Source organism: Polypterus senegalus, chromosome 3 (genome assembly GCF_016835505.1).
Source record: "Polypterus senegalus isolate Bchr_013 chromosome 3, ASM1683550v1, whole genome shotgun sequence".
In the NCBI taxonomy this organism is placed as follows: Eukaryota; Metazoa; Chordata; class Cladistia; order Polypteriformes; family Polypteridae; genus Polypterus; species Polypterus senegalus.
In genome coordinates this window covers 84,471,082-84,497,367 of record NC_053156.1, presented here as the reverse complement: position 1 = coordinate 84,497,367, position 26,286 = coordinate 84,471,082, and the positions used below count along the sequence as shown (strand labels likewise).

Sequence of the window (26,286 nt, the reverse complement as noted above, 5' to 3'; positions counted from 1 at the left end):
AGACAAGCAATTCTTAGTGGTATCATTCTGAATTAATAACAAAGAACGAAATATGCTTTTACATTGTGGTATATGAAACCTGCTTTATACCTCTGCAAAGATTTGAAAATGTAATATATTTATTGTGCACAACTAACATGCTGTCTCAGTGACCTTGGCTAATATCAGCATATCGATCTGAAGGTAGAGGGCACTATTGGATAGTTTTACAGCCCATCAAGTGCATAAACTAGTTCCACAGTTCTACATGAAGAAAATTCTTTGACAATACAATACAAGGACTAAAAAGATAATGAACATATTCTTTACATTATATATATACCTGCATATATATATACATATATATATATATATATATATACTGTATATATATATTTTTTATACATACATACACACACATATATAATAATATATTCACCATTAAAAACTATTTTAAAGAGCAAATATTACAATAATATGTTCATTCTTATGAAATTTCATAGCTATTAACCTCACATGCATACTATTGCCTACTATGTATACTATTATTACCTATTGCATGAACTCCACACAGGAAAACTTGAAAATTCTTTGGTGTTTGTAGCTATCTTTGCATGCATGAAAGGACTAAATCATGTTCAATCAATCTATATTTTATATAGTGTTATTAAAGATAGGCACTATCATAAGACTTAATAACTTACAAAAAATGGGCTGTAAACAACAAAGCAAGCAGCACTAAAAGATGCCAAGAGGACTTTATAAGTAAACCTGACAGATTTTAACCAGCAACTGTCAGAAAGTGCAATACAAATCATGACCAGTATAAATGTGCAAAACTGGGAACACTGCACTGAAGAGTGATGTAATTTTGCTAATTTTACATTTGTTTCGTTTCTGTTGTGCCTGACAGTGTAAGAAAACATTTGTTAATGAAACCAGAGTTTAAAAATGAATACAAAACACCCCTTGTGGGATTGTAACTTTAGGTTGACAGAGGGGCTTGTGTGCTTTGATGACAGTCTTGTGTTCCTTTTATGGTCACCCATGGCAAACTGTTTTAGAAAACAGGCCAGGCAAACAGCAATACAAAAAAATAGATTCCTGGTTTTTCTGAAATCTGTTAAAATGACACCTGGAGCAGGGATATTGGGACCTATTCTTTAAGCCTGACCTGGGGATGGTTTTGGCTCTGTTGGACACTGGGGTAGGCAGATGTGATGCCACTCAGGTGATTGGTGTGGGTAGAAGAGATGAAGATATACTAGACCGTGGCAATGAAAACTGGCGATTAGGGCAGAGGACATAACTTTGCTGGCATGGAGGAGCCAGAGCAAAGGGAAGAGGTTAAATGATACCAACCATATATCACCTATATTCAAAACATTTCCTTTGGAAACAGACTTTTTGGTCAAGAGTAGTTGCCATCGTACTCTGGAGTTTTCCCACAGGACAAGCAATGGGTAGGTGTAGCAGGGATACTCATAAATCCTTGTCTGTGTGCTGCACAGTTTTATTTAGCACAGGTGGGGAGGTGGAAGATATCAAAATTTGCAGTCTGCTGGGAGACTTCAAAGTTCATATGCTAAATAAAAATGATACTCTGTATGAAAGACTATGTTTTGGAGGAACAACCTTCCTGATTTGAATTAATTAGATGTATATGCTCATACTTGGTTGTCCCTAACAAACACTACTTTTGAACTTAAAGTTGTTCATGAATGTATAAAATACTAGAGAGCATTAGGCCAAAGATGGACGTTTTAGTTGTGTCATCTTATCTAACATTTTATATTCTGGAAAGCTCGGTAAACAGAGGTGCTCAACTGTGAATTTATCACAACTTGGTGGATAGGCAGGCAGGCAATTTTTCCAATAGACCTAGGAGATTGAAAAAGTGGTCAGTCTTATTATTACAACTGATGCATGGGGTGGCAGTTTTGTAAACACTACACTGAGCCGTTGTGTTGAAGCAAAAGCTAACTCTTCAAAAATGCCTGATAATTTGACACTGGGCAATAGTCCTCACCAGTGATTAAACTCTGAATAAAAATAACATATAAAATAAGATTAGGAACACAGGTGGCTGAAATGAAGCTCCTATGCTAGTTTGATGACCACTTTCTGCACATTAAAGTGAGGAGCTTAGTAATATTGGAGAATCTCAGGTTTAGATCTGCTGCCTTACTGGATGAAGCCCAGGTAGTTGAGCTGATTTTGAAATGTACATAGTTATCATGCACCACCAGCTTCACTCACAGCAGATGTATTAGGAGCATGACAATGACAGATGACTAGGTGCAGATCGAGGACACTCTGAACCTTTATATCTCTCAAATAACTTGGGGTATCTAGAAATTCCCTAGCAGAAGTTGTTTTTGTGGATTTGGTGGCCTGGTCCAAACATCCGGACAAATGGGCTTTCACTTGAACTGTAGATTACAAAATGTTTAAAGACAATAAAGGCACATTTAGTACAACAGTCATTTTCTTCCTATGTACAGGCTGGTGTATGAGAAGCAGCAAATGCAGTCAGGTAAAGCAAGAGGGAAGTCCTTGTGCAAGTTTTTTTTTTTTTAGTTCTGCCATTCTTGTGAGCGACAACATATGATGTATTTATTGGAACAGGAAATTGTAGTTGTTAGGCTCTATATTCATAGAGGCTTCTTCAAGTTAACAAACATGAAAAATATCTACCGTATATACTTGCAGATAAGTTCTCCCGCGGATAAGTCAGGACTTGATTTTGCAGTATAATTTCTGGTATTTTATAATGTCGGTCATATAAGTCGCATGCGGAAAACTCAAATTGCAAAGCAACATTTGGACTGATTTGTGTTTTTTCTATCTCACACCCTCATACATCTTTACTGTAAGAGCATCCCTTTATCTACGATGGAGCGTTCCATCAGAAGAAATTAAACGTTGAAGTAATGAAAGAAATTAGTAACTGTGCTACTGCGACAAAATTCGATGCGTCTGAGAAACTGATGTGAGATTGGAGGAGGCAAGAAGAGTAAAAAAAAAAAATTAAGCATCTCATTTTTGAACGGGCATATAATTTGGGGTCTGATTTTATCAACCATTTTTTGGTTTTCAAGATCTGACTTATAAGTAAGTATATACGGTAGTTAAGTGATTCCGTGAGATGTACAATTCATTTTGGTTCTCGGCAGCATGTTCTAAGTAACCTATAAAAGTAACCTATACAGTGATCCTTACAGATGTATACAAATTGGTTGGTACCTTTCCACGAAAAAAGAATAACTCACAATTGTCTCTAAAATAACTCAAAATTGACAAAAGTAATCGTCATCCATTATTGTTCATTCTGCATTTAACGAGCGATTCCTGTAACTCTCAACAGCTAGTTTGAAAAATCACTCAAATCCAATTATTTATGATCTCTTCTAGTTGTACTAACAAATATGTCCAGGCTATTTTAGAAAATCATTGTACAATAAGCAATACTTTACTCTATTCACACCCGATTTGTTTTACTTGTAATGTATCAAAGGCATGCAGGTATACAGGGGACAACTGCTTTTCATTAAATCACATATCGGAGACATACAGCACTTTTTCAATAACCTGTAAGGGTATCAAAAAATGTGTTCTCATCTGTATATCAGACATATACATACATACAATACTGGGAGACACACACATTTAAATGTCACTATTAAGCCTCAGGTTTATACTCATGTCATGCCACAGGTGCAGAGACAGAAGTCAACTCTTGCCAGCTGATAATGTTACTACATTGACAAAACACCTACACACTAAAGTAAAAGTAACTTTCATTTTTTTAGTTTTGAAAAGTTTGTTTTGATCTTTTTATGCGTATCTGCTTCAATACCTGGTTACTTCTGTTTCCATATTTTCATTTCATTTCACTTCTAGGTATTTTGATTTTTTATCCACCTTCTGCTTTATCCCTTCCTTTTCCTTTTGTTTACAACAGAGACACAGTTTAGCTAAAGTTAGCTCACTAAAGACATGAGTCATATGAAGAAGAGACTACGCTAGTTGATCCTTGAATGTCAGAAAAAATCCAAGATAAGATCCATCAATGCCCAGGGATTTGCTACTTTTATATATTGGGTAAAACATCTTCATTTCTTTATGTGGCTGCATAGGTGAGCAATGTTTATTTATCAATGTCTGTGTGTACCTGTAAAGAGGACTGATAATTAAACATAAGCATAATTCCCACTTTCTTAAAACTGTAAAGGAGACACTAAAACTTAAAGTAGCTGTACAGTTGAACCAACAGAAATGTCTGTCTTTGTTGCTTTAATTCTAACTATATTAGTACAAGTTTATGTAAAATTTTAATACAAATGTTTAGTACATATTTAGTTTAAGTATGCAAGACTGAACAGTGGTTTAAAAAGTGCCTTTGGTTTAGTGCTTAAATTGTTTTGGAAAGATTTATGATTTGTAAATCACTTTGGATTAAAAGAGCTTCTAAATTAATAAGTGTACATAAAATTTTACTGTAAAGTGTCCAAACAAAATAAAACCAACACATTACAGTTAATTAGACCATGGCCTATTTAGTACTTTTAATGACTGAACGAAAGCTATCAAAATACCATACCTGGAGAGGACTTTGTTTCAAGGTCTTTCAGTGACTTTACAAAGTCAAGCTGTGTTTCAGACAAAGGCCAGCTTTTGTGCAGCACAGTAGCTTGGATAACATATTTGTGTATCTGCAAATAAGGACAAAAAAGTAAAATAGAAAATCAAAACATGACAGAATTTTAATATTCAAATCAAGATTTTGGCAGAACTAAAACCTGTCTGAAATACTGACTAACACATTGAATTAGCTTAATAATACACTAAAGCCTCAAGCATCCGGGGTTTGAATTCTTGCCCTTGTGGGGTTTGCATGTTCTCCCTGTGTCAACATAGCTACTCCAGTTTTCCTGGCTTATCCTCAAGGGCATGAATGCTTGCTTGATGTACCCTGTGTGAGGATGGGTGCATTTAATGGACTGTCTTGTCTAAGGCTTCTTCTTGTCCTGTGTTCATGGTTGACTGAATTGGCTCGGGCCACTAACAGCACTTGGATTCAGCTGGTCTAAGAATAATTTGTTATGATACACGGAATTTATAAAAATATAATGTGCATCTCTAATTATTTATACTTACTGACATTTTTTGTTCATTTGAAAGTTTCATTTCTTTGTTGCCACTCTGTTCTATCTTAAAATGTTTCAGTTAGCTAGATCATGTGCCAGATCAGCAAGATAAATTGAAAGTAGCCTCTTTTAGCAGCATCAGGCATAAAGCAGGAGCCAGCACAGCACAGGTGTCCAGTCTATGACAAACCACAACCAAGCACAAATCTCTACTAGACTAGTCTGAATTCCCAGTAGTCCTGATCACATTTAGTGGTGAGAAGAAATCATTATCCATAAGGTCAATGGCAGTATAAAGGACATACCCAATTCAACTGCAGACTGTCAAAGTGATGCTACATAAATCTTCCATTTCCTATACTCTCCCATTCATTTTATCCACTAATCAGATATTGCACTGAAATATAAAGTCCCCTTCCAAGAATCATTTGCTTGGTATTGTTAGGTATTTTTTCCATTTTCTACAGCCTAGATTTATTATTGGGGGCCCTGTGTCCCTGGTAGAGTTATCCTAGGTTAAATCCTATAAGGTTTGTGGGCAGGGAAAGTGATCTGAAATTTATTGCTTTAAAGATTTGAAAGAGAACAAAAAGATAGCCTTAGCCAAAACATGAACTACTGTTGGAGTCAGGCCTGGGAGTGTTCATCATCAATACGAGCCTAGTAATTTGGGGTTTGATTTAAATGAAAACCGCTAAGCTGGAAGAAGTGACTTTGGACTGTGAAAGACATGAGGTAGACAGATTAGTCTGAACTACACCATCGTGATGTGAACTGGCTCTAGGGATGTTTAGTTCCACCAGCAAGGAAAGAGGCAAAGCTGGTACAGGAGGTTAAAAAACATTACCCATATAGAGTTAACAAGACTTCTGGAACACAGAGTCTGGAATCAGGCTTCTTGATAGAATTTAATCTCTCTGGTTGCCCAGTAGGAGAGACCCTACCCACTTTAACCTCTTTAGTGTTAGACCCAAGTGTCACTGGGACTGTGAAAATAGTGTTAAAAGTGTTAGTTCTGAGTGTCACTCGGGCAACTGTATAGATGCATATTGTGTAACTGTTAGTTGTAAAAATGCTAACACGGTTAGTCCCGAGCATTACTCAGGCAACGGTATAGGAGTGACTTACATAAGCTTCAGGCTTGGGCATAACCCGGGAAATTGTGTAGACATGTCTTCTCCTAGCCTCATAATGGCGTCTCATAAGAAACGTATTTCAGCAGCTCTGGTGTTGCACGCTCTTGACAGTAATATGAACAGTGATGTTGAGGAGCCTCTCATCAACAGTGACAACAAAGCGAATCTGTCATCAGGCAGTGAAATTGAAATGGACAGTTAAACCAAAAACGATTCTGATGAATCCAAAAAGGATGCTCGTGTTTGGGTTTCTGTTGACTCTACTTCAAATAAACCAGCACCACCTCATTTTGATATTGTGGGGCAGCCTGGAATAAAAGTGAACATTGACAGCCAAGATCCATTAATAAAGTATCTATCTATCTATCTATCTATCTATCTATCTATCTATCTATCTATCTATCTATCTATCTATCTATCTATCTATCTATCTATCTATCATTACTTAAAGTTATTTCTTGATGATGATGTGATCGAAAGAATTGTTGTTGGGACAAACCATCATGCTGAACAGTGTAGAGTAAATGACCATACACCTAACATTCTGTTCTAACAGATGGGAACCAGTAGCTGCTGATGATATCTGGTATTGGTATAATTATTATTATTGATTTCATAATATTATTATTATACTTTTTACACTTCTGATTTTGTAGTTTTAGTGTTTTGCACATTTTGCAATAGAAAGATGAGATTTAATAAAAATTGATTTTTTCAAGCCAAAAAATGCAATGCTTTTTACATGTTTTTATGAGAAAAAAATGTAATGCTAAGGAGGTTAAGGTTCTATGTACAGGGGGTTACGTTCACCAGCAAAGGTGAAAAATGGAAATACTCTTGAGATGTGTGAGATTTGAGTGAAGTGCCAAAAGCAATGCATATTGTAGGAATGTCTTGGTTGCTATTCCTCTTCCGGCACTTCCGCCAGACTGGGGAATTTTGAAAAATAGGATGACAAAAGGGTGTGATCAAGTTATTGAGGAACTGCCTTCCTGAGCCTTACTGAGAAGGCCCATGCATGCTGAAACTTAAACGTTGGCTGTAACAGTAGCAGGGACATCACCAGGTTTCTTCTTAGCAAAGATGGAAAAAGACTGACCTCTAAAACCTACTAGACACACCTTCCTTGGAGGATGCAGTGCTGGAATGATCTGATATGTGTGGGTTAATGAGGGCTTCAATAGACATGTATGTCAATGGCAGACCTCTGGATGTGTGTGAGATTTAAGTAAAAATGCTGAAAGCACTGTATATTGTAGGAATGTCTTGGTTGTTATGCCTCTTTGAAATGGTCAGAAGTCTTGGATAATGCATTGAGTAAGGCAAGTTCTATTAACCATTTTGAAAAACGGATGACAACAGGGCGTGATGAATCACCCTCCTGAATGTTACTGAGAAAGCCCATCATGCTGAAACTGAAACTTTGGCTGAACGTCCAAGTTTAGAACCAGGACAAACAATTAGGAAATTATTTTGGCTGAATTACAGATGATCAATGTCTCGCCCTTGGAAGGTTACTTAATGAGGTTCTAGGTGTGTTGATATAACTGCTTGAAGCATGGAGACAATATTAGATCATCATTTGGCTTTAGTGGCAATGATCAGTTTCTTGTAAACATTAGGAAATATTCAAAGAGATTTTCTATCTCCAAAATTAGAAATATAACTGCAAAATGACAACTCTAAAAGAGAATGTAAACTTGTCATTTGCAAGAATGTCTTATTCAAAGCCTAAACTTTTAGTTTATATTGTTTTCTTTTCGAAGGTTGTTGTGTAAACAAGAAAATTTGAATTATACATTATCAGAGATGGCTAGGGTGGCGACCCGGTCGGGATGCCCAGGATGACTGAAGGAGGGCTTGCGCCTTCCCCAGACCATGTGGGGGTGACCACCCTGGTACCTTTGGGGGCCACGGGTACAGACCTTTGAAGCTCCACCCTGTAGGGGCCCGTGGTCACTACACTATTTGTAAATATGGAGCATTTAAATAAACGTGTTGTGGGTGACATGAACGTGTCTGCCTGTCTGTGTACGAGCCAGCCTCCACAACATATACATGTAAATCAGCGGCCATGACAACAAATGCTGGCATGCTTGCATGCAAAAAGTATACGAACATTACAGCAACTTGATCAACATGCAACGCATGGGAGCAAAATGTAGGGAAACAAAAATATATACAGTATACAACAGTATACACACACAACAGTATATACACATTTAAGTATATGCTGTGTATATTCACACACAACAGTATATATACATTTAAATGAATATAAAAGTTGATATAGTGCATAATAGTGCTCAAACAGCTGGTGCTACTCAGTCCATATATTTGTATAGAAAGGCTTTTGTTCTTGGGATCATTTCAAACCCCCATAAAGAGAGAGTAGGGCTGTTTTTTGTTTTTATAGTTGAAATATTAGGCAGTCAAGACATAGACAGCATCCATTTTGGGACCCTGAGATTTACATCTCTTTAATTTGTGGACATTGTCCTATTAGCCTTCACCAATTGTGATCACTGGAGCAGTCATTTGTGAATCATGTGTGATTAGATTTAACATTTTCAAATCTTAGGTCATGGTTCTCCTTTGGCAAGTAGTTTGCTCTATGCAGGTGAGAAAGGAACATCTATTAGAAGCCCAAGGTATTTTTCATATGTGATGGGAAAATGACATTGCATAACAATGGAAGTACTGCAAACCTTGCACTTGTTTGTAGAGTTGAAGAAGGAGCAAAGTTCTCAGACAAATGTTGATGGATACAACATGTATTTAAGTTTTAAGAAGTTTAACTCAAAATTGTGAAGGTAAAGGTAAGTGGTTAAAATGAGAATCTTGAGAATAAGTCCCCGGAACAATTTCTATGGAAGCAGGCTCAGGACACACTAGAAGGATTATATCTCACAGCACCCTGTACTTTCCTAGGAGCTGCTAGAGATTCTTGATATGGATATCAAAGTCTAGTCTACCTTGTTCAGCCTGTTGCCAATGCCAATTTTGATTTGATTTATGACATTCATACTATGGTTGTAAATCAAATGTGGATAAAAGTATTAACAAAAACAACAGGAATAAAAACAATGATTTAGTAGTGGGATGCTTTAAACTTTTCAAATCTATGAAAGCTTACACGTCTTACCGCTTGTTGAACATGTCCAGAATCTTTTGGGACTGTCATATGGATATTGTTTTCTTCACCTGTATTTATCTGGGATATCACAGATCTAGACTGTTTCTGGCTTGTAGCAGAGCCATTTCTTTCCTTTTTACCAAGTTTTCCTGAAGTCTGACTTGAAGTTGCTGTTATCAGAAAAAAAAATCACATGTGCAGTGATTAAATGGTTGTATAATTGTTCTAAGAAGAGAATATAAAGACTGCTGAGGACATAAGAAGCAACAGTTAAAGGAAACTGGTAACAATGAACTAAACATGCAACACTACTGAAAATTCTACAAAGGTAAATAAGCATTTATATAATTAAATATGCTGCATTGGGGTGCAAGGTAAAGGGTGTCATTGCATATGAAATGAACAGTATCTGGGACTTCCATCTCTCACCTGCAGTTGGATACTGGACTTCCTGTCTGGTCGCTCCCAGAGGGTCAGGCTGAGTCCGCACACCTCCACTGTTCTCAGCCTCAACACCGGGACTGTGCAGGGTTCTGTGCTGAGCCCGCTCCTCTACACCCTTTACACATATGACTGTGTCCCCACTCACCATAGCAATAAGATCATAAAGTTTGCGGATGGCACGACTGTGGTCGGACTTATCTTGGGCAAGGAGGGTGAGCTGGCATACAGGGACGATGTGGAGCGGTTGTCAGAATGGTGCAGAGTCAATAACCTGCTCCTCAACACCACAAAAACGAAGGAGCTTGCTATTGACTTTAGAAAAAACAAAACTGACATCCAGCCATTCATCATTGGTGGGGCCTGTGTGGAGAGGGTCTCGGTGTTCAGGTTTCTGGGCATTGGGCTGGAGGATGACCCGACCTGGAGTGCCAACACCAAGGAGCTGCTGAAGAAGGCGCAGCAGAGACTGTATTTTCTGAGAATCCTCAAAAAGAACCATCTCCCCAAAAATCTGCTCATTTCCTTTTATCACTGTTCCATCGAGTGTGTGCTTATGTACAGACTGTGTGTATGGTACAGCAGCTGCACTTCCTCAGAAAGGAAAGCACTCCACAGTGTTGTCAGGACAGAGGAGAGAACAATTGGTTGTACCCTCCCCACTCTGGAACAAATCAATACCTCCCGATGCCGCAAAAAAGCAATAGACATTTCACAGGATTCATCACATCCTCGTCATTGCCTCTTCCAGCTTTTGCCATCGGGCAAGAGATACAGAGCAATGAAAACCAGGACAAACAGCCTTAAAAACAGCTTTTATCCAAAAGCAGTCATGGCCCTGAACTCAGAATAAAACTGCTCCATATCATTCTCCTTATGTGCAATATAGACCTTAAGTCAACCAGTGCAATTTGTACATTTAACTAGTGCAATTTGTATATTTTATAAAGTACTTTTATTACTATTCGGTTTGTTATTAGTCCTGCGGTGAGTTGGCACCCTGCCCAGGATTGGTTCCTGCCTTGTGTCCTGTGCTGGCTGGGATTGGCTCCAGCAGACCCCCGTGACCCTGTATTCGGATTCAGCGGGTTAGGAAATGGATGGATGGATGGTTTGTTATTATTTTCTCTCTTCTTGTCTTTTTAATTCTTATACCTCACACTGAGTCAACTGAACCTTCAATTTTGCTGTTCCTTTGTAAAAGTGACAATGACAATAAAGATCTATCTATCTATCTATCTATCTATCTATCTATCTATCTATAATAGTGCCAGGGTCCTATCAACAGAAAGGGCCACAGCTTTTACGGTGCTAGGAGGTTTGCTGAAATGTAGTCATGGGACAGTAGGTATTATGTTTGTGAAAACATGTACACACTGAAACCCTGCTAGTTTATTAAGGGAAGAGCTTCAATTCTGACGGAAGGAGACAGAGAGGTATACAGATATAGAGGTATATAGGTATACAGATACAGATATACATATGCATACAGACATTTGGTCACTGTATGCATTTTGATGTGCCAGGAGTCCAAATGACTTATACGTTTAGCAGCTGGCTGTTTTAGCTCTTTAATGTCACTCAGGGTACACAACAAGGATGTAAGATAGAACTGCAGTATGGCTAAACAGCCCACACACCAACAAGTCACCATGAGATTCATATCTGGGTACTTAAAGGCCATACCAAAGTTCTGCCTCCCAGTCCTTAATCACATAGCGCCACCTTACATCCGATAGCAAAAAGCTCTTCTTAGAGTATACTCAAAGATTATGGAAATTACGTATCTACCCATCCATGAACATTTGACCAGTACCAGATTCAGAAGGTTAAAATTAAGCCCCCAGTTGTCACAGTGGAGTGAAATAAAGCCAATGGATTCCATGGACATGATACCTGGAAGAAAGACTGGATCCCATTCCTCCAGAACATTCTTCCCTTTTTGTAGTGAAATCTCCCCCACCCAATGGTTTAATCCACCAGGTGAAATACTGTTTCACTGAACACAATTTGGACTAATCCTGGCAGGTGCAGAGATCCCATTTAGAAATGGTGTGTGCACAAGTCCCCAACTTTTTACTGTGGTGAAGGAAAGATCTACAGGATGGTAGTGAGACCAGCTATGTTATATGAGTTGGAGACAGTGGCACTGACCAGAGAGCAGAAGATAGAGCTGGAGGTAGCAGAGTTAAAGATGCTAAGATCTGTGGGGTGACATGGATGGACAGGATTAGAAATAGTACATTAGAGGGTTGGCTCAGGTTGGATGGTTGGGAGACAAAGTCAGAGTGGCAAGATTGTGTTGGTTTGGACATGTGAAGAGGAGAGATGCTGGGTATATTGGGAAAATAATGTTAAAGATAGAGCTGCCAGGAAAGAGGAAAAGAGGAAGGCCTAAGAGAAGGTTTATGGATGTGGTGAGAGAGGACATGCAGATGATGGGTGTTACAGAGCAAGTTGCAGAAGAAAGGAAGATATGAAACAAGATGATCCGTTGTGGCAACCCCTAACGGGAGCAGCCGAAAGAAGAAGTGTACAAATATCTGAATAGAACTTACTGAGCTCGCACAAAAACAATTTCTTACAGATCACGTCAAATACAAAAGACTGGATATCACAGATGGACATTCAGCTGTGGCCTAATTTATTTTTTTATAGTACTAAATAATGTATGGACTGAAAGCCAGAAGTCTACGTGACCATCATCATCAAGTCCTTCCATGAAAACCCTAAATACAAAGAGGACTGTTTGATTTGTTAGGTAGATTGCCCAGAGGGGACTGGGCGGTCTCTTGGTCTGGAATCCCTACAGATTTTATTTTTTTCTCCAGCCTTTGGAGTTTTTTTTTGTTTTTTCTGTCCACCCTGGCCATCAGACCTTACTTATTCTATGTTAATTAATGTTGACTATTTTTTATTGTGTCTTCAATTTTTCTATTCTTCATTTTGTAAAGCACTTTGAGCTACATTTTTTGTATGAAAATGTGCTATATAAATAAATGTTGTTGTTGTTGTTGTATGATATATTATATTAGTATGTAGATATATAAAAATAACTAGCAAAATACCCGCGCTTCACAGCGGAGAAGTAGTGTGTTAAAGAAGTAATAAAAAAGAAAAGGAAACATTTTAATAATAACGTAACATGATTGACAATGTAATTGTGTTGTTATTGTCATGAGTGTTGCTGATATATATATATATATATATATATATATATATATACATACACACACACACATATAAACATATATATACACATATATATATATGCATACATATATACATATATATACGTATATATATATATATACGGTACACACATATACAAATGTATACATATATATATACATATTGTGGTCCCCGTCCGTCCTGGTTCTGTTGGGAGCCACAGGTCGAGGGCATGGAAGCCCTACCCTGTAGGGGCCTGTGGTCACTGCCAGGTGGCGCCCCGATGCCGGTTTATCCCGTACGGTCCTCGGCTGGGGCTGGAGCCCGGCCGGGACGCCATGGAGGATCAGAGGAGGGCGAGTGCCTCCTCCAGACGGAGTGGGGGCGTCCGTCCTGGTTATGCAGGGGGCCTCGGGTACAGGGCTTGGAAGCCCAGCCCTGTAGGGACCCGTGGCCACCGCCAGGCGGCGCCCAGGGCCTAATATCCGGGAGCCCGGCACTTCCGCCACACCAGGAAGTGCGGGGAAGACTTTATGTGGCGCCGGAGAGCTGCCAGGAGGACAGCCGACACTTCCGCCACGCTGGGGCGTGGCCAAGGAGCGGATACTGGGAACACCTGGGACTCATCCGGGAGCATTATATAAGGGGCCGCCTCCCTCCAGTCATTGGTGGATGTTGGGAGGAAGCGGACAGAGCTGGAGGGAGAGGACGGGAGGCTGTCTGTGCCAGGGTCAGCGTTCACAATATATACAGATATATACCGCTCAAAAGAATTAAAGGAACACTTTTTAATCAGAGTATAGCATAAAGTCAATGAAACTCATGGGATATTAATCTGGTCAGTTAAGTAGCAGAGGGGTTGTTAATCAGTTTCAGCTGCTGTGGTGTTAATGAAATTAACAACAGATGCACTAGAGGGGCAACAATGAGATGACCCCCAAAACAGGAATGGTTTAACAGGTGGAGGCCACTGCCATTTTTCCCTCCTCATCTTTTCTGACTGTTTCTTCACTAGTTTTGCATTTGGCTACAGTCAGTGTCACTACTGGTAGCATGAGGCGATACCTGGACCCTACAGAGGTTGCACAGGTAGTCCAACTTCTCCAGGATGGCACATCAATACGTGTCATTGCCAGAAGGTTTGCTGTGTCTCCCTGCAAAGTCTCAAGGGCATGGAGGAGATTCTAGAGACAAGCAGTTACTCTAGGAGAGCTGGAGAGGGCCATAGAAGGTCCATAACCCATCAGCAGGACCAGTATCTGCTCCTTTGGGCAAGGAGGAACAGGATGAGCACTGCCAGAGCCCTACAAAATGACCTCCAGCAGGCCACTGGTGTGAATGTCTCTGACCAAACAACCAGAAAGACTTCATGAGGGTGACCCAAGGGCCCCATGTCCTCTAATGGGCCCTGAGCTCACTGCCCAGCAGCATGCAGCTCGATTGGCATTCGCCATAGAATACCAGAATTGGCAGATGCACCACTGGTGCCCTGTGCTTTTACAGATGAGAGCAGGTTCACCCTGAGCACGTGACAGAAGTGAAAGGGTCTGGAGAAGCCATGGAGAACATTATGCTGCCTGTAACATTATTCAGCATGAGCAGTTTGGTGGTGGGTTAATGATTGTCTGGGGAGGCATATCCATGGAGGGTCACACAGACCGCTACAGGCTTGACAAAGGCACCTTGGCTGCCATTAGGTATCAGGATGAAATCCTTGGACCCATTGTCAGACCCTATGCTGGTACAGTGGCTCCTGGTGCACGACAATTCCTGGCCTCATGTGGTGAGAGTATACAGGCAGTTCCTGGAGGATGAAGGAATTGATACCATTGACTGGCCACTACACTTTCCTGACCTAAATCCAATAGAACACCTCTGGGACATTATGTTTTGGTCCATCCAATGCCACCAGGTTGCACCTCAGACTGTCCAGGAGTTCAGTGATGCCCTGGTCCAGATCTGGGAGGAGATCCCCCACAACCATCTGTCATCTCATTAGAAGCATGCACCGATGTTGTCAGGCATGTATACAAGAACACAGGGGCCATACAAAGTGCTGCGTACAATTTTGAGTTGCTGCAATTAAATTTTGGCAAAATGGACTAGCCTGCCACATAATTTTTTCACTCTGATTTTTGGGGCGTCTTTGAATTCAGGGCTCTGTAGGTTGATCATTTTCATTTCCATCAAACGATGTGGCATCCTTTCGTTCCTAACACATTACCCAGTCTATATCAGTATAGATATCCAGGAGGATTTCTTTTTCCCATTGAGATCTGATGTGTTTTCAAAGTGTTCCTTTAATTTTTTTGAGTAGTTTATATATACACATATATATATATATACATATACATATATATACAAATACATATATACTGTATATACATTGTGGAGGACTGCCGGCTTCCCATGCCGGTTCTCACCCCCAGACCGCCAGGAGGAGCTCTCCCGACAGCAGGATCGTGCCCCGAGGTCCAGCAGGGCCTTATGGACTTTGTAGTGTTTATACACAGCCCTGCTGGATACCTTGGGGACCACAAGGAGTCGCTGTGGGGGGGCTTATGGACTCTGTGATGCCGTATGACCCGGGAGTACGTCACAGTCACATGACGGGAAGAAATGTCGTGCTCCCGGGTTGAAGTAAAGGACTGATTGCCCTGACCCGGAAGGAATTAGGAACTATGGACTGATGGGACAGAAATACCTCCGGGTCAGGGGCTATAAAAGGACTGTGGCTCAGTCCAGACACAGCTGAGCTGGGAGGTAGAGGAGCAAGTGTCTGGGCGAGGAAGAGAGTTTGTTTAAAAGAGTTTATTATATGAGTAGTGTGGAAGGTGCTTGGTGCACTGTAAAAAATAATAAGGAGTCTTGGACTTTTACCTGGTGTCTGGAGTTGTACCTGAGGGTTCAAGGGAGCACTAGCGCCCCCTACTGCCACAACATATACATACATATATATATACATATATATATACACATATATATACACACACACACACACACATATATATATACATATACATATCTACACATATACTGTATATACACATATATATATACAAATCTACATATATATATATCTACATATATATATATTAGGGGTGGGACTCGATTAAAAAAATTAATCTAATTAATTAGAGGCTGTGTAATAATTAATCTTGATTAATCGTATGTAATCACACTTGAAAATTTGCCCCAAATCGCAAATGTTTTTTTTTAATTTAAAAGGGTTTTAGTGGGCGACAGAATCAAATAATAGACATGGACATGAATATTGTAAACTCAAACTCTTTTAATTTCTGAAAAAAAATGCTTTTAAACTGCATTTCAATTCAAAACAGAAACAAAAATATCATCCCTGGCTAAAATTGGGCAGACTTAAAAATAAAGTGGTATTTTAAGTACTTTAAGTACATTTTCAGAATGATATTGTCTTTAAATAATAATAAAAAATTTCAACATAAAGTGCAGTTTTTCTTCTTAAAGAAATAAGGCAGAAACATAAAAGGTAATTTGACCAACTTAATCTTTAAACTCTGAGTAACCTCAGCCAAAATTATTTTGTACATTAGGCTAAAACAGTGTGATTATTGAACATTTTGTAATTAGATGTAATTAGAATTACTAACGGTCACGGATGTCCAATGATCCCCAGTAAGAGCCACAAAATCCGCTTTCTGTAATGCATCTAATTTTGCTTGCTTTTCAGTGTGCACAAAACCATGCTTTTATCAAGGCTTCGCTCGGGTAGTCTTTTGAAATGAAATTTTCCTCCGATCAGTCGTAGGAACGTGCTTTATTCCAACTCTAACATTTTTATAGCTCTGATGTGTGCATCAATGTAATCGATGTACCAGTAAATCATGCATTGACAAAAGTTCCCCTTTGCTTGGAATTAAAAGTGTGATTTTTTTTTAACACGTTATGGAGTAAATGCATCGAAGCTTCTCAGCTGTGCTTGTGCTAAGAAAAGGAAACATTTTAAAAATAACGTAACATGATTGTGAATGTAATAGTTTTGTGACCGTTATGAGTGTTGCTGTCATCAAGGATTTGATTATAATTTCTTTCAATCAGGTTCGTATTTGGACAGTTTGCGCAAAACCACGCTTTTATCAAGGCTTCCGTCGGGTAGTCTTTTGAAATGAAATTTGTCTCCGATCAGTCTTAGGAACGCGCTTTGTATCCATTATTCATAAAGCTTCAATTGGTGATATGTCTTTCTGCGTTAACCGTATATTTTTTCATACGTCTCAAACCAAAGGGATGCGAGGGTAAAATGAATCGGGAAGCATGCGTATATACTCAGTGCACCCCCTGTCGGGAATCAAACCACAGCGTGTGATTTGTCTATTTGAGAGTATGTAGATCGGGGTATATATATACCCCTTCGCAGCGGAGAAGTAGTGTGCTAAAGAAGTTATGAAAAAGAAAAGGGAACATTTTAAAAATAACGTAACATGATTGTCAATATACAGTAATTGTTTTGTGAGTGTTATGAGTGTTGCTGTCATCAAGGATTTGATTATCATTATTTCTTTCAATCAGGTTCGTATTTGGAGGATGTGTTGTGTTCAAGTTACATTCCGTGTTTGTCAATCGTTGTAAAGATAACAGGTTTCATTCATCGATTCGTTTCTTACTGCATCAATAAACAGCTCGTCTTCCTCTTTATCTGAGACGTGACACACTGCATGCACAGGTTTTTTTTTACACTGTCTTCCTTTAGCGGGACATTGACTTTTTCCACCGTGTGCTTTGTTTCCGCAGTAGCTGCACTTATGAATATGCTTGTATGTATCACACGCTTCATATTTTTTTGCTGCCTTCTCAATTGTGTAATTCGGTTTTTGTTCAGCCCTCTTTGGAACTATTGCTTTTTGTCTGTGTACTGCGTCATTTCATGTGAGCCGCTCGGTGTACATGCATCGAAGGTTCACAGCTATGCTGGTGCCATCTCATGCGATGTCCACGGCTGTATTTAATGTTAGCTAAGACACGGCACTTAAAAGTTTCTCTCGCAGTTTCGCTAAGATTGTGCCAAACACCACCCTGACCATCTCAACTTCGTCTGTATAAGCACAGTCCTTCACCCGTGAATATTTAGCGGCAGTGTTTCTATTGGATTGCCGCTGACGGACAGCTTTATATGAGCAGGCACTAAATTACATGGGAGGCGTAACCTTGCCTCCCACGGGCATCGAGCAGAAGTCTATTATAGTATATGGACAAAAAAATAGGTTCCAGTTATGACCATTATGCGTAGAATTTCAAAATGAAACCTGCCCAACTTTTGTATGTAAGCTGTAAGGAATGAGCCTGCCAAATTTCAGCCTTCTACCTACACGGGAAGTTGGAGAATTAGTGATGAGTGAGTGAGTGAGTGAGTGAGTGAGTGAGTGAGTGAGGGCTTTGCCTTTTATTAGTATAGATAATTGCAGACATGACATGTTGCAAGACAATGTGGCGCAGTGTGTGACTTTGGCTTGATTTTCACAATAAAAGAGGCAGTGTGCAGTGTGTAAGATCTAAACTTTGACTGAACAAATTAAGGAACTTTGTGAAAGACTCAGGACTTAAACAAATAAAAAAACTTTTAGGGAAAATGTACTTGCTTCCTTTTCGACTTTGAGTTTGGTTTCACCTAAACAATGTGGTAAAAGATAAAAAATAAAAGATGTGCAATGATGCTGCTAATAAATTTGACTTGACTCAAAAGGCAAACCTTTTAAAATCCCTGCCACTTATTACAACTTCTGTTCAATAAGACATACACAATATATATATAAAGGTATACAGTATCTTGAGATGCAATACAATGAAATACAAACATAAGTGACTTACACAGTGGCCTCTCATTAGTCAAAAAGGTGAATGCTGGTATGATGACATGACCTTTTCCAGTTGATGATGCCACTTCTTTTTCATTATTGAGAATCTGTAACTTGATATACACATCAGGTTTTGAAGTCTGTATCTGAATAGTAGCCAAATGATTTGCAGTTACCTTGATGAACACCCTAAAAAAATAAATATTACATTGTTGGACATTCAGTATAGATGAGGATTACACACTATATGCAACTTCCTCCTTCGTGTCCACATCAGGATCACAAATAGGTAAAGATTATACTCGCTGCATCCTAAATTAGAACTGATTCTTCATGGGATACTGCTGCATTACCTGGTGTACTGTATTTACAGTAGGTACACACCCTAATATTGTCAGAGATGGGCACCAGCTTCCCATCACCTTAGACTGGATAAGCAGCTTGGAAAATGAATAGGATAGGTTAGGGTAAGTAGACATTATCACCCCACTGGGAAATCTATTTGCTGCAAGAAAGTGCAAATACAAGGAACTAAACAAAGACACAACAACTGAAAACTAGTAGGTACACACAGTCAAGTGGCTACAAAGAAGAAGAATTACTTTAAACAATACCCAAAATTAATTCACAATTTAGCAATATCTCTAAATGAAACAGTGCACCACTTCCTAAAGGGCAAGCTACCAATAAATACTACATGTACAATATCAAAATGTGAGAAGAAGCCTAAACCCCATGCGATCTCAGGGAAACATTTAAACTCTGCATAGATGTTGACTGGGATAGGATTTGAACCCATGTGTCTGGAGCTGTGAGGCAGTAGTACTAACCACAATATTATTATTGTAGCCAGCTGTTATATAAATTATGTTACATAATGTACATAGCATGATATGATCCATTTAATAAAAGGTGACCAGGCAAGATGTCAAGATAGCTTTGCTTTATATGCAATGTCAAACATGCAGCTTTAGATTAGGTGACTGTTATTTGTTCAGCATTTTATTAACAATTTTGGAAAATGTTTTAGGGTAAATAATTGTTAATCTGTCATCATCATAATATTTAAATTTCATTTATTTTAATTTGAACACATTTGTCATTGTAATCCTTATCTCAGGAGGACACGTGCCCTGAACAGCTCATTTGCTGGTGTTGTTGGACATACAATATTACATTATTCAGCAAGATAAAAATCAAACAGATATCACATGAGGAAAATTTGCATAAAACTAGAAATTATTACTTTTTCCAAAGCTCTGAGAAGAGAAAGCCGCACAATGAATTCCAAAACAATTCATCACACATGAAGACACACACAACTGCATATTGGATGTTCAGTGGAATTGCCTGTGAACAAAGAAATTAAAAGTGGATGTGCCAAAGGAATAGGCACCCGATTCTAATGGCTCCCCGAGTGGATAAGCAGGGTTACAAATTGAGGAGATGCACAAAAGGATGCACCAAATGCAAAACTGCTTGATTTGTTTGGGTTTTTTTTTAAACTACAGAAGGTCTGTAATGAAATTAATGAAAAACCTTTAAAAATAATACATTAATTATGAAGGTATAAAATTACACTGTCCTTTTTAGAATATGGCTCAGGTCTAGTGGCACCAGCCTTACCAGGCGTAAGCCTTTAATTTATTTTTTTTAAATTCATTCCTCAGTTTAGATTTATTTATCAAAAGTTCTTTTAATTTATAATGAGGGATATAGACCTTGAGCATTGTAAAGCATCACTTTTCATGTGCTATCTTTTTTACTGCAGACATCACCCAAGATGCTGCTCATGTATGGCATATGTTTGTTTTAATGACAAATAAATGAATTCTCTTCTCAGTTATCACATCTTATCAGGCATCTCTTAAATCACTTCCCTATTTGCGTTGCTTCTATGTATCATGCATCACTCTGTTTTCTCTTATATTTCATTAACCAAATAGTTGCTTTTCAATTTCCATTTTTTTAACTATCAGCTGCGTGTTTTCTTTCAACATTATTTTATTTGAACAAAATAAGTTGCTAATGAGCCGAATAAAACATTCCCTATTTGTGTTTTAAGTACACACATTGTAATATTGCCCCACTATATTTTAAATTCATTTATTATTCTTTTTGGAGTAGAAGGATTCAGTGAGATGATACTACTACATCTTTCTTGCTTCTTCTAATGAGTTAAACAAAACACAATTACACACTAATTGACTCTAACTAACCTAAATAAATAGGAGGATCAATCATCATAATCAGGCTGTCCATCCATTCCATCCATTTTTCGATCCACCTATTCAGTTCAGCTCTTTTGCAAGGCTTACAAATTAATTAAGACTAGTGAAGTATAAAAACACATTGGCTATGTCAACAAAGCATAAAGAAAATTAATGAAACCTGTACCTGGTTTATTGGTATGACTTTAAAGTGTGAAGAATAAATTGACAAATCTAAGGTGCAAAAATCTATTTGTGAATGCCTACACTTAACAATACTACAAGGAAAAGCCTCATTACCCAATGGACATACTAATTACAGCTTTTTGTTTTTTTCTTTTTTTACATATTTCCAATTAAACACAAATACAATTTTTAATAAGATTATATTTTATATAGAGAAAACAATACATTTAATGGCTGCAGTCTTAATGTTTCTCTCATACTTTGTTCATATCACTGTACTTCTCTGCTTATTTCTTGTTAAAATTTAATGTTGTTCCAAATTTACATTTCAACTCAGCATTGTTTTATTTAACAAAGGTTTGAAACAATCAGTGCTAAAGAATTGGCTATTCTACAGAAGTATCCTGATAATAATAAAATAATTCATCTCCCCGTGGATTTGTACATTTCAGGGCCATAGGTACTGGAGCCTATGCAGGCAGCATTTGGCATAAGGCAGAAACAAACCCTGAATGGGGTGACTGTCCATCATGAAGATCACTCAGTCATGCAGGGTCAATTAAGAGACAAATATGTTTAGAAAATATACACATATACAGTAGATTCATAACATTCTTAAACCCATATAATACAATACAACATCACAGGGAGCAGGAGCCCATGCCAGAAGCACTAGGCACATGTTACATGAAGAGATGGAATGGGCACCAGTCTAAAGCAAGGTCCACACTCACACATGACTACCCTAAAATCATCAGTTAAATTAGCTTGCATGGCATTAAGGATGAGGGAGGAAAATCCAGTGCCAGCCTACACCACTTTTTGGAATATCAGAGGAAAACATAATTAAATCAATAAAAGAAAACTGTTCTTAGAATTTGTAAAATATAAAAACACAGAAAATCTAATTTATTGTCCATAAAGCCTAACAATTTGTATATATTTAAAGATTATAGACTCAAAAACAACCTGATCCATATAAAAACTCAGCATGGCATTGAAGTTTTCAAACCTAAAATGACAAAATATACTAACGAAATTTGGTCAAAGACTTCCAGTGATACAAGGGCTACAATACTGTTAGAAGTCAAAACACACTTGCTCACCTGCAGATTTGATGTTTATCATTTGGAATATAATAATCTTTAAATTCCTTCACAGCAAAATTGTTGTTTATTGGCTCTTGACTGAGGATCGGCAACTGATTACAAGATCCGACCAGAAGCATTTTCCATTTTCCTGATGTGAGTGCTGAATCGCCTGAATGAGCTTCTGCTGTAAATGTATATTTCTTTTCAATTGAATAGGCACAAAAGAAGGAAAGAACATTAAATATTTAAAAAAAAATAATAATTACACATGTTATATTGTTTAAAAAAACATTCATACATTGAGCCTGCTTCTACATTACAAACCTGGTAGCATCTTGCACAAGGCAGGAGCCACAAATAGGACACCAGGACACTCCAAGACTCACTTATGGATAATGCCACATTAATTTACACTGAGAAAATTCAAAATTGGGAGTCAACATATAATCAAAAATGCATATGTACTGGAATATAGAGGATACCATGACACAGGCGCACTGCATCTCCATGTCACCCCGTCTTATGTTTTTAGAAAAATGTAATAACAGTACTGTATTTAGTACATGGAGTCTGGGTGCAAGGGAATCCTACTTTATACACAGTAGAATAAAATTAAGACTGATTGGTAACATGTAAGGGTAGATTGGAAATGCTTTTCTGTAGCTTAGGCTTATACATGTAGTGTGACCCCTGTCAATGTTCACAGTACTACAGGCTATAGCAATAAATGAAACAAGGCACATTATACAACAGAATATATGCAATGCTCATGTCAGAAAAACTCCTAAGACAGTGACAATCACTCCAGAGACCCTTTATGTGTAACCAAGTCTTACTACGGTGGTTCTCAAAATGTGGTGGCAGGTGTAAGTCAAGTGACTTTTAAATTGCTCATTGATTCAAGTGACTTTTAAATTGCTCATTAATGCTAGTCCATAACATTCACAATTTTAAAACTTAAACATGACGACCATTTGCTCACAGAAAACTTGCATTTACTAAAGTATGCTATTGCATTAGCATTTTATTGCCAAAACATTACTATTCATCATGCTTTGGAAGGTATAGCAATTAACTGTGGTCACATTTGTATGTATGGTACTCATGCTAACTCTGCTTATGTTACAGTAAAATATTGCAAGGAAGACCAATTAGAGGGTCAGGATACAGATTTGACAGTTCAGCTCTTCCATTATTTGGAAGTATTTATTACTTATTAAAATCAGACTGCTCACAGTTACTGACCTTCCATTTTAACTACTCCACTGAGAATGCCTATAAAACAACGCGTGACCGCTCCATCCAGATATATTGTTAGTGCGCCCATTTATTCTCCTACTCAACTTTGGTCTTATTCATTCATAAATTTCTCAGACCTCACAGAGACCCCAACCCATTTGCAGCATCTCAACTCCTTTCTTAATCAACATTTCACATTTCTTTTGCCAACCCACTCATCTACTGTGGTTTATGCTTTGATTTAGTACACTTTGACAGTTGCACAGTTTTGATTAATACTATTGTAATATCCAGCTTTAGAAGCTCATGGAACCTAAAAGTATTGTAGCAATTACCGATAAATAAATTTGTGGTACCTCAATAAACTTTCAGTTCTGTCACTCAAGCATATGTATTTATGTAAGTTATGTACAGTATGTATGTATGTATTTATTTATTTATAATATCCCTCTGTTGGGGAAGTAGTCCTAAAATAGCCATCACACATTTGTTGACAACTTTTACTTCTACTCTTTCCCAATTTGCTCTGCTTCTGTTCACTTTTAGCAATCACTCTCTCTGGACTCTTCTTCATGCCAAACCTGCCACTATCACTGCAAGGGTATCTCTCTTTCTCCCACTTGTAAAGCTACCTTGATGTCAACCGGAGGAGCCTGAGAAGGGTCACACCTGAGGCAGCTGATTCTACTGCTTCAGTGCTGTCAATTTGCCTGTCATTGAGCTATCTTCAACACCAAGTGTATATTATGGAACACTGGATGAAAGCTGAAAATTTGTTATGGAGGTAGTAGAAAAGGAGAGAATTTAAAGAAAACTGGGTACCATTATGAGCAATGCTGCTTATCCTCCCTTTGATAACATTGAGTATTTTCAGTCAAAAACTTATTCAGCAGAAGTGTGTTAAGAAACACTACTGGGGCTTTTTTATACCAATAGCAATACATGTGCCAATTGCCTCTCAGTGACTGTGACAGCCAAGTCAGAACTTTTATCTATTTGTATTTATTCAATATGTATCTATATATTGATATATTTATTTGTATAAGGAGCTTCTGCGAAAAGCCAGATTTCTCCCTGTGGACAAACAAAGTAGTTAGTAAGTTCATTTATTTATCGGTCTGTTCGTCCATTCTATCTATCTATCTATCTATCTATCTATCTATCTATCTATCTATCTATCTATCTATCTATCTATCTATCTATCTATCTATCTATCTATCTATCTATCTATCTATCTATCTATCTAAATCCAGCAATGTAATAGTTGAATGCTATTTTTTTCATACAAGCATAAGTAGTAAAATAAAAGCAGCAATTGTAATGTGGAATTAATGCTAAAATGTAATTCTTGGCCATAGGCCGTCTGATATATCTTTGACTTTAGGAGCATAGTCCTTTGTCTCAAATGCTAAGCATGCACTGTGAGTTTAGGCATACAAAATATGCATGGCCTAATGTGATATTCTATCAAATGTGACATCTCTTAGACCAAGAATAGACAAAGCAGCATTGACTCTACGGCTGAATACCCAGGGGTATGTGGGTGACCACTTGGCCAAGGTCTCCAGGACTCTAACTCAGCTGTGGACAAACTATAAACACAAATGGTAGTCTGCAGCTTTTCAAACCTGGTAGTCCAGGCACGCTTTCTGGTAGCACAGCTTTACATACAGGGTCGAATGTGACCTGCAACTTTTTATAGGCACATTTTTTTGTAAAGTTTTGTTGTACATGGTACACAGTACTTCATCAAGTACCACAATATAAAGGCAATCAGTATCTTTGAAGAGAATATTTTATCAAACAAATTATTTTTAAATCATTTTATTATGCTTATGTATTGTCTTTTTCCAATGTACATAAAAATATTCTATCAAACATGAAATACTCATTACACATGAATATTGCATTCCCATATTTTGTTTTCAGACCTAATTTAGACCCCACCAATTAGTTTCTCTGTCAGAAACATCTTCAGTTTGACTCTTAGGGTTATACCGTATGTCCACTACAGTGTCATACATGTTTAGTTGGCCACAGCCAGTGATCTGTGCATATACCTGCACTGAAATTTGTCATGCTTGGACCATTAAGTTGGTCCTTATGTTAGTAAAGATGAGGTTCAGGCCTGAAAATGCATTTTCACACTCTGCAGCTTTTGGCCTAATAGTAAACAGTATTTTCAAAACCTCCAGTGTATCTGTTAGGAGTCCAGAGTTCATATCATTCAATGCCAAGTATCATATTTTTTTATGAGATTTCTCTCGGTGACTGCATAATGCCAGATCGTTTTTTAATATTAGATCGCCCTCTGATTTTGAAAGGTTAATTTCCATTTACTATACTTGAACATTGAAAATTTGTGACAGGAGCATTGTTGGAACATTCCAGCTACCACATGTGATCAACAAGCTGCTGAATATTTCAAGTCATTTTCTTGGTGGTAGCAAGCCGTGTCAGCTAAACAATTACCTGTTTCATCAATGTACATTTTTTTTATTTGTATGTTTCATAACTGCATCAGCATTTGTTAGATATTTCAGGCTGAGTAGTAAACAGTACAATGTTACTGTGCTTTCTCAGCACTTCAATCCTAAAATTAGTTTTTACCCTTTATATGTGGTTTACTTCAATCCTAATATTAGTTTTACCCTTTATATGCGGTTTCTGGATGCTCTCTGCATAAAACACAGTACATTCTTTAACTTGGTTATGA

At 38.0% G+C, this 26,286-nt stretch overlaps 1 protein-coding gene across 3 annotated transcripts in view; it reads right to left on the bottom strand.

Moving 5' to 3' along the window:
• adgb (androglobin) overlaps window positions 1–26,286 on the bottom strand; it is a 204,956-nt gene that overhangs the window by 38,609 nt on the left and 140,061 nt on the right. For all 3 annotated transcript variants that reach the window (XM_039747534.1, XM_039747535.1, XM_039747536.1), the window contains 4 exons: window positions 22,347–22,531; window positions 18,858–19,033; window positions 9,411–9,571; window positions 4,583–4,694 (listed from right to left, as the gene is read on the bottom strand). In XM_039747534.1, the coding sequence (XP_039603468.1) occupies window positions 4,583–4,694; window positions 9,411–9,571; window positions 18,858–19,033; window positions 22,347–22,531 (634 nt within the window). The remainder of the gene's footprint in view (window positions 1–4,582; window positions 4,695–9,410; window positions 9,572–18,857; window positions 19,034–22,346; window positions 22,532–26,286) is intronic.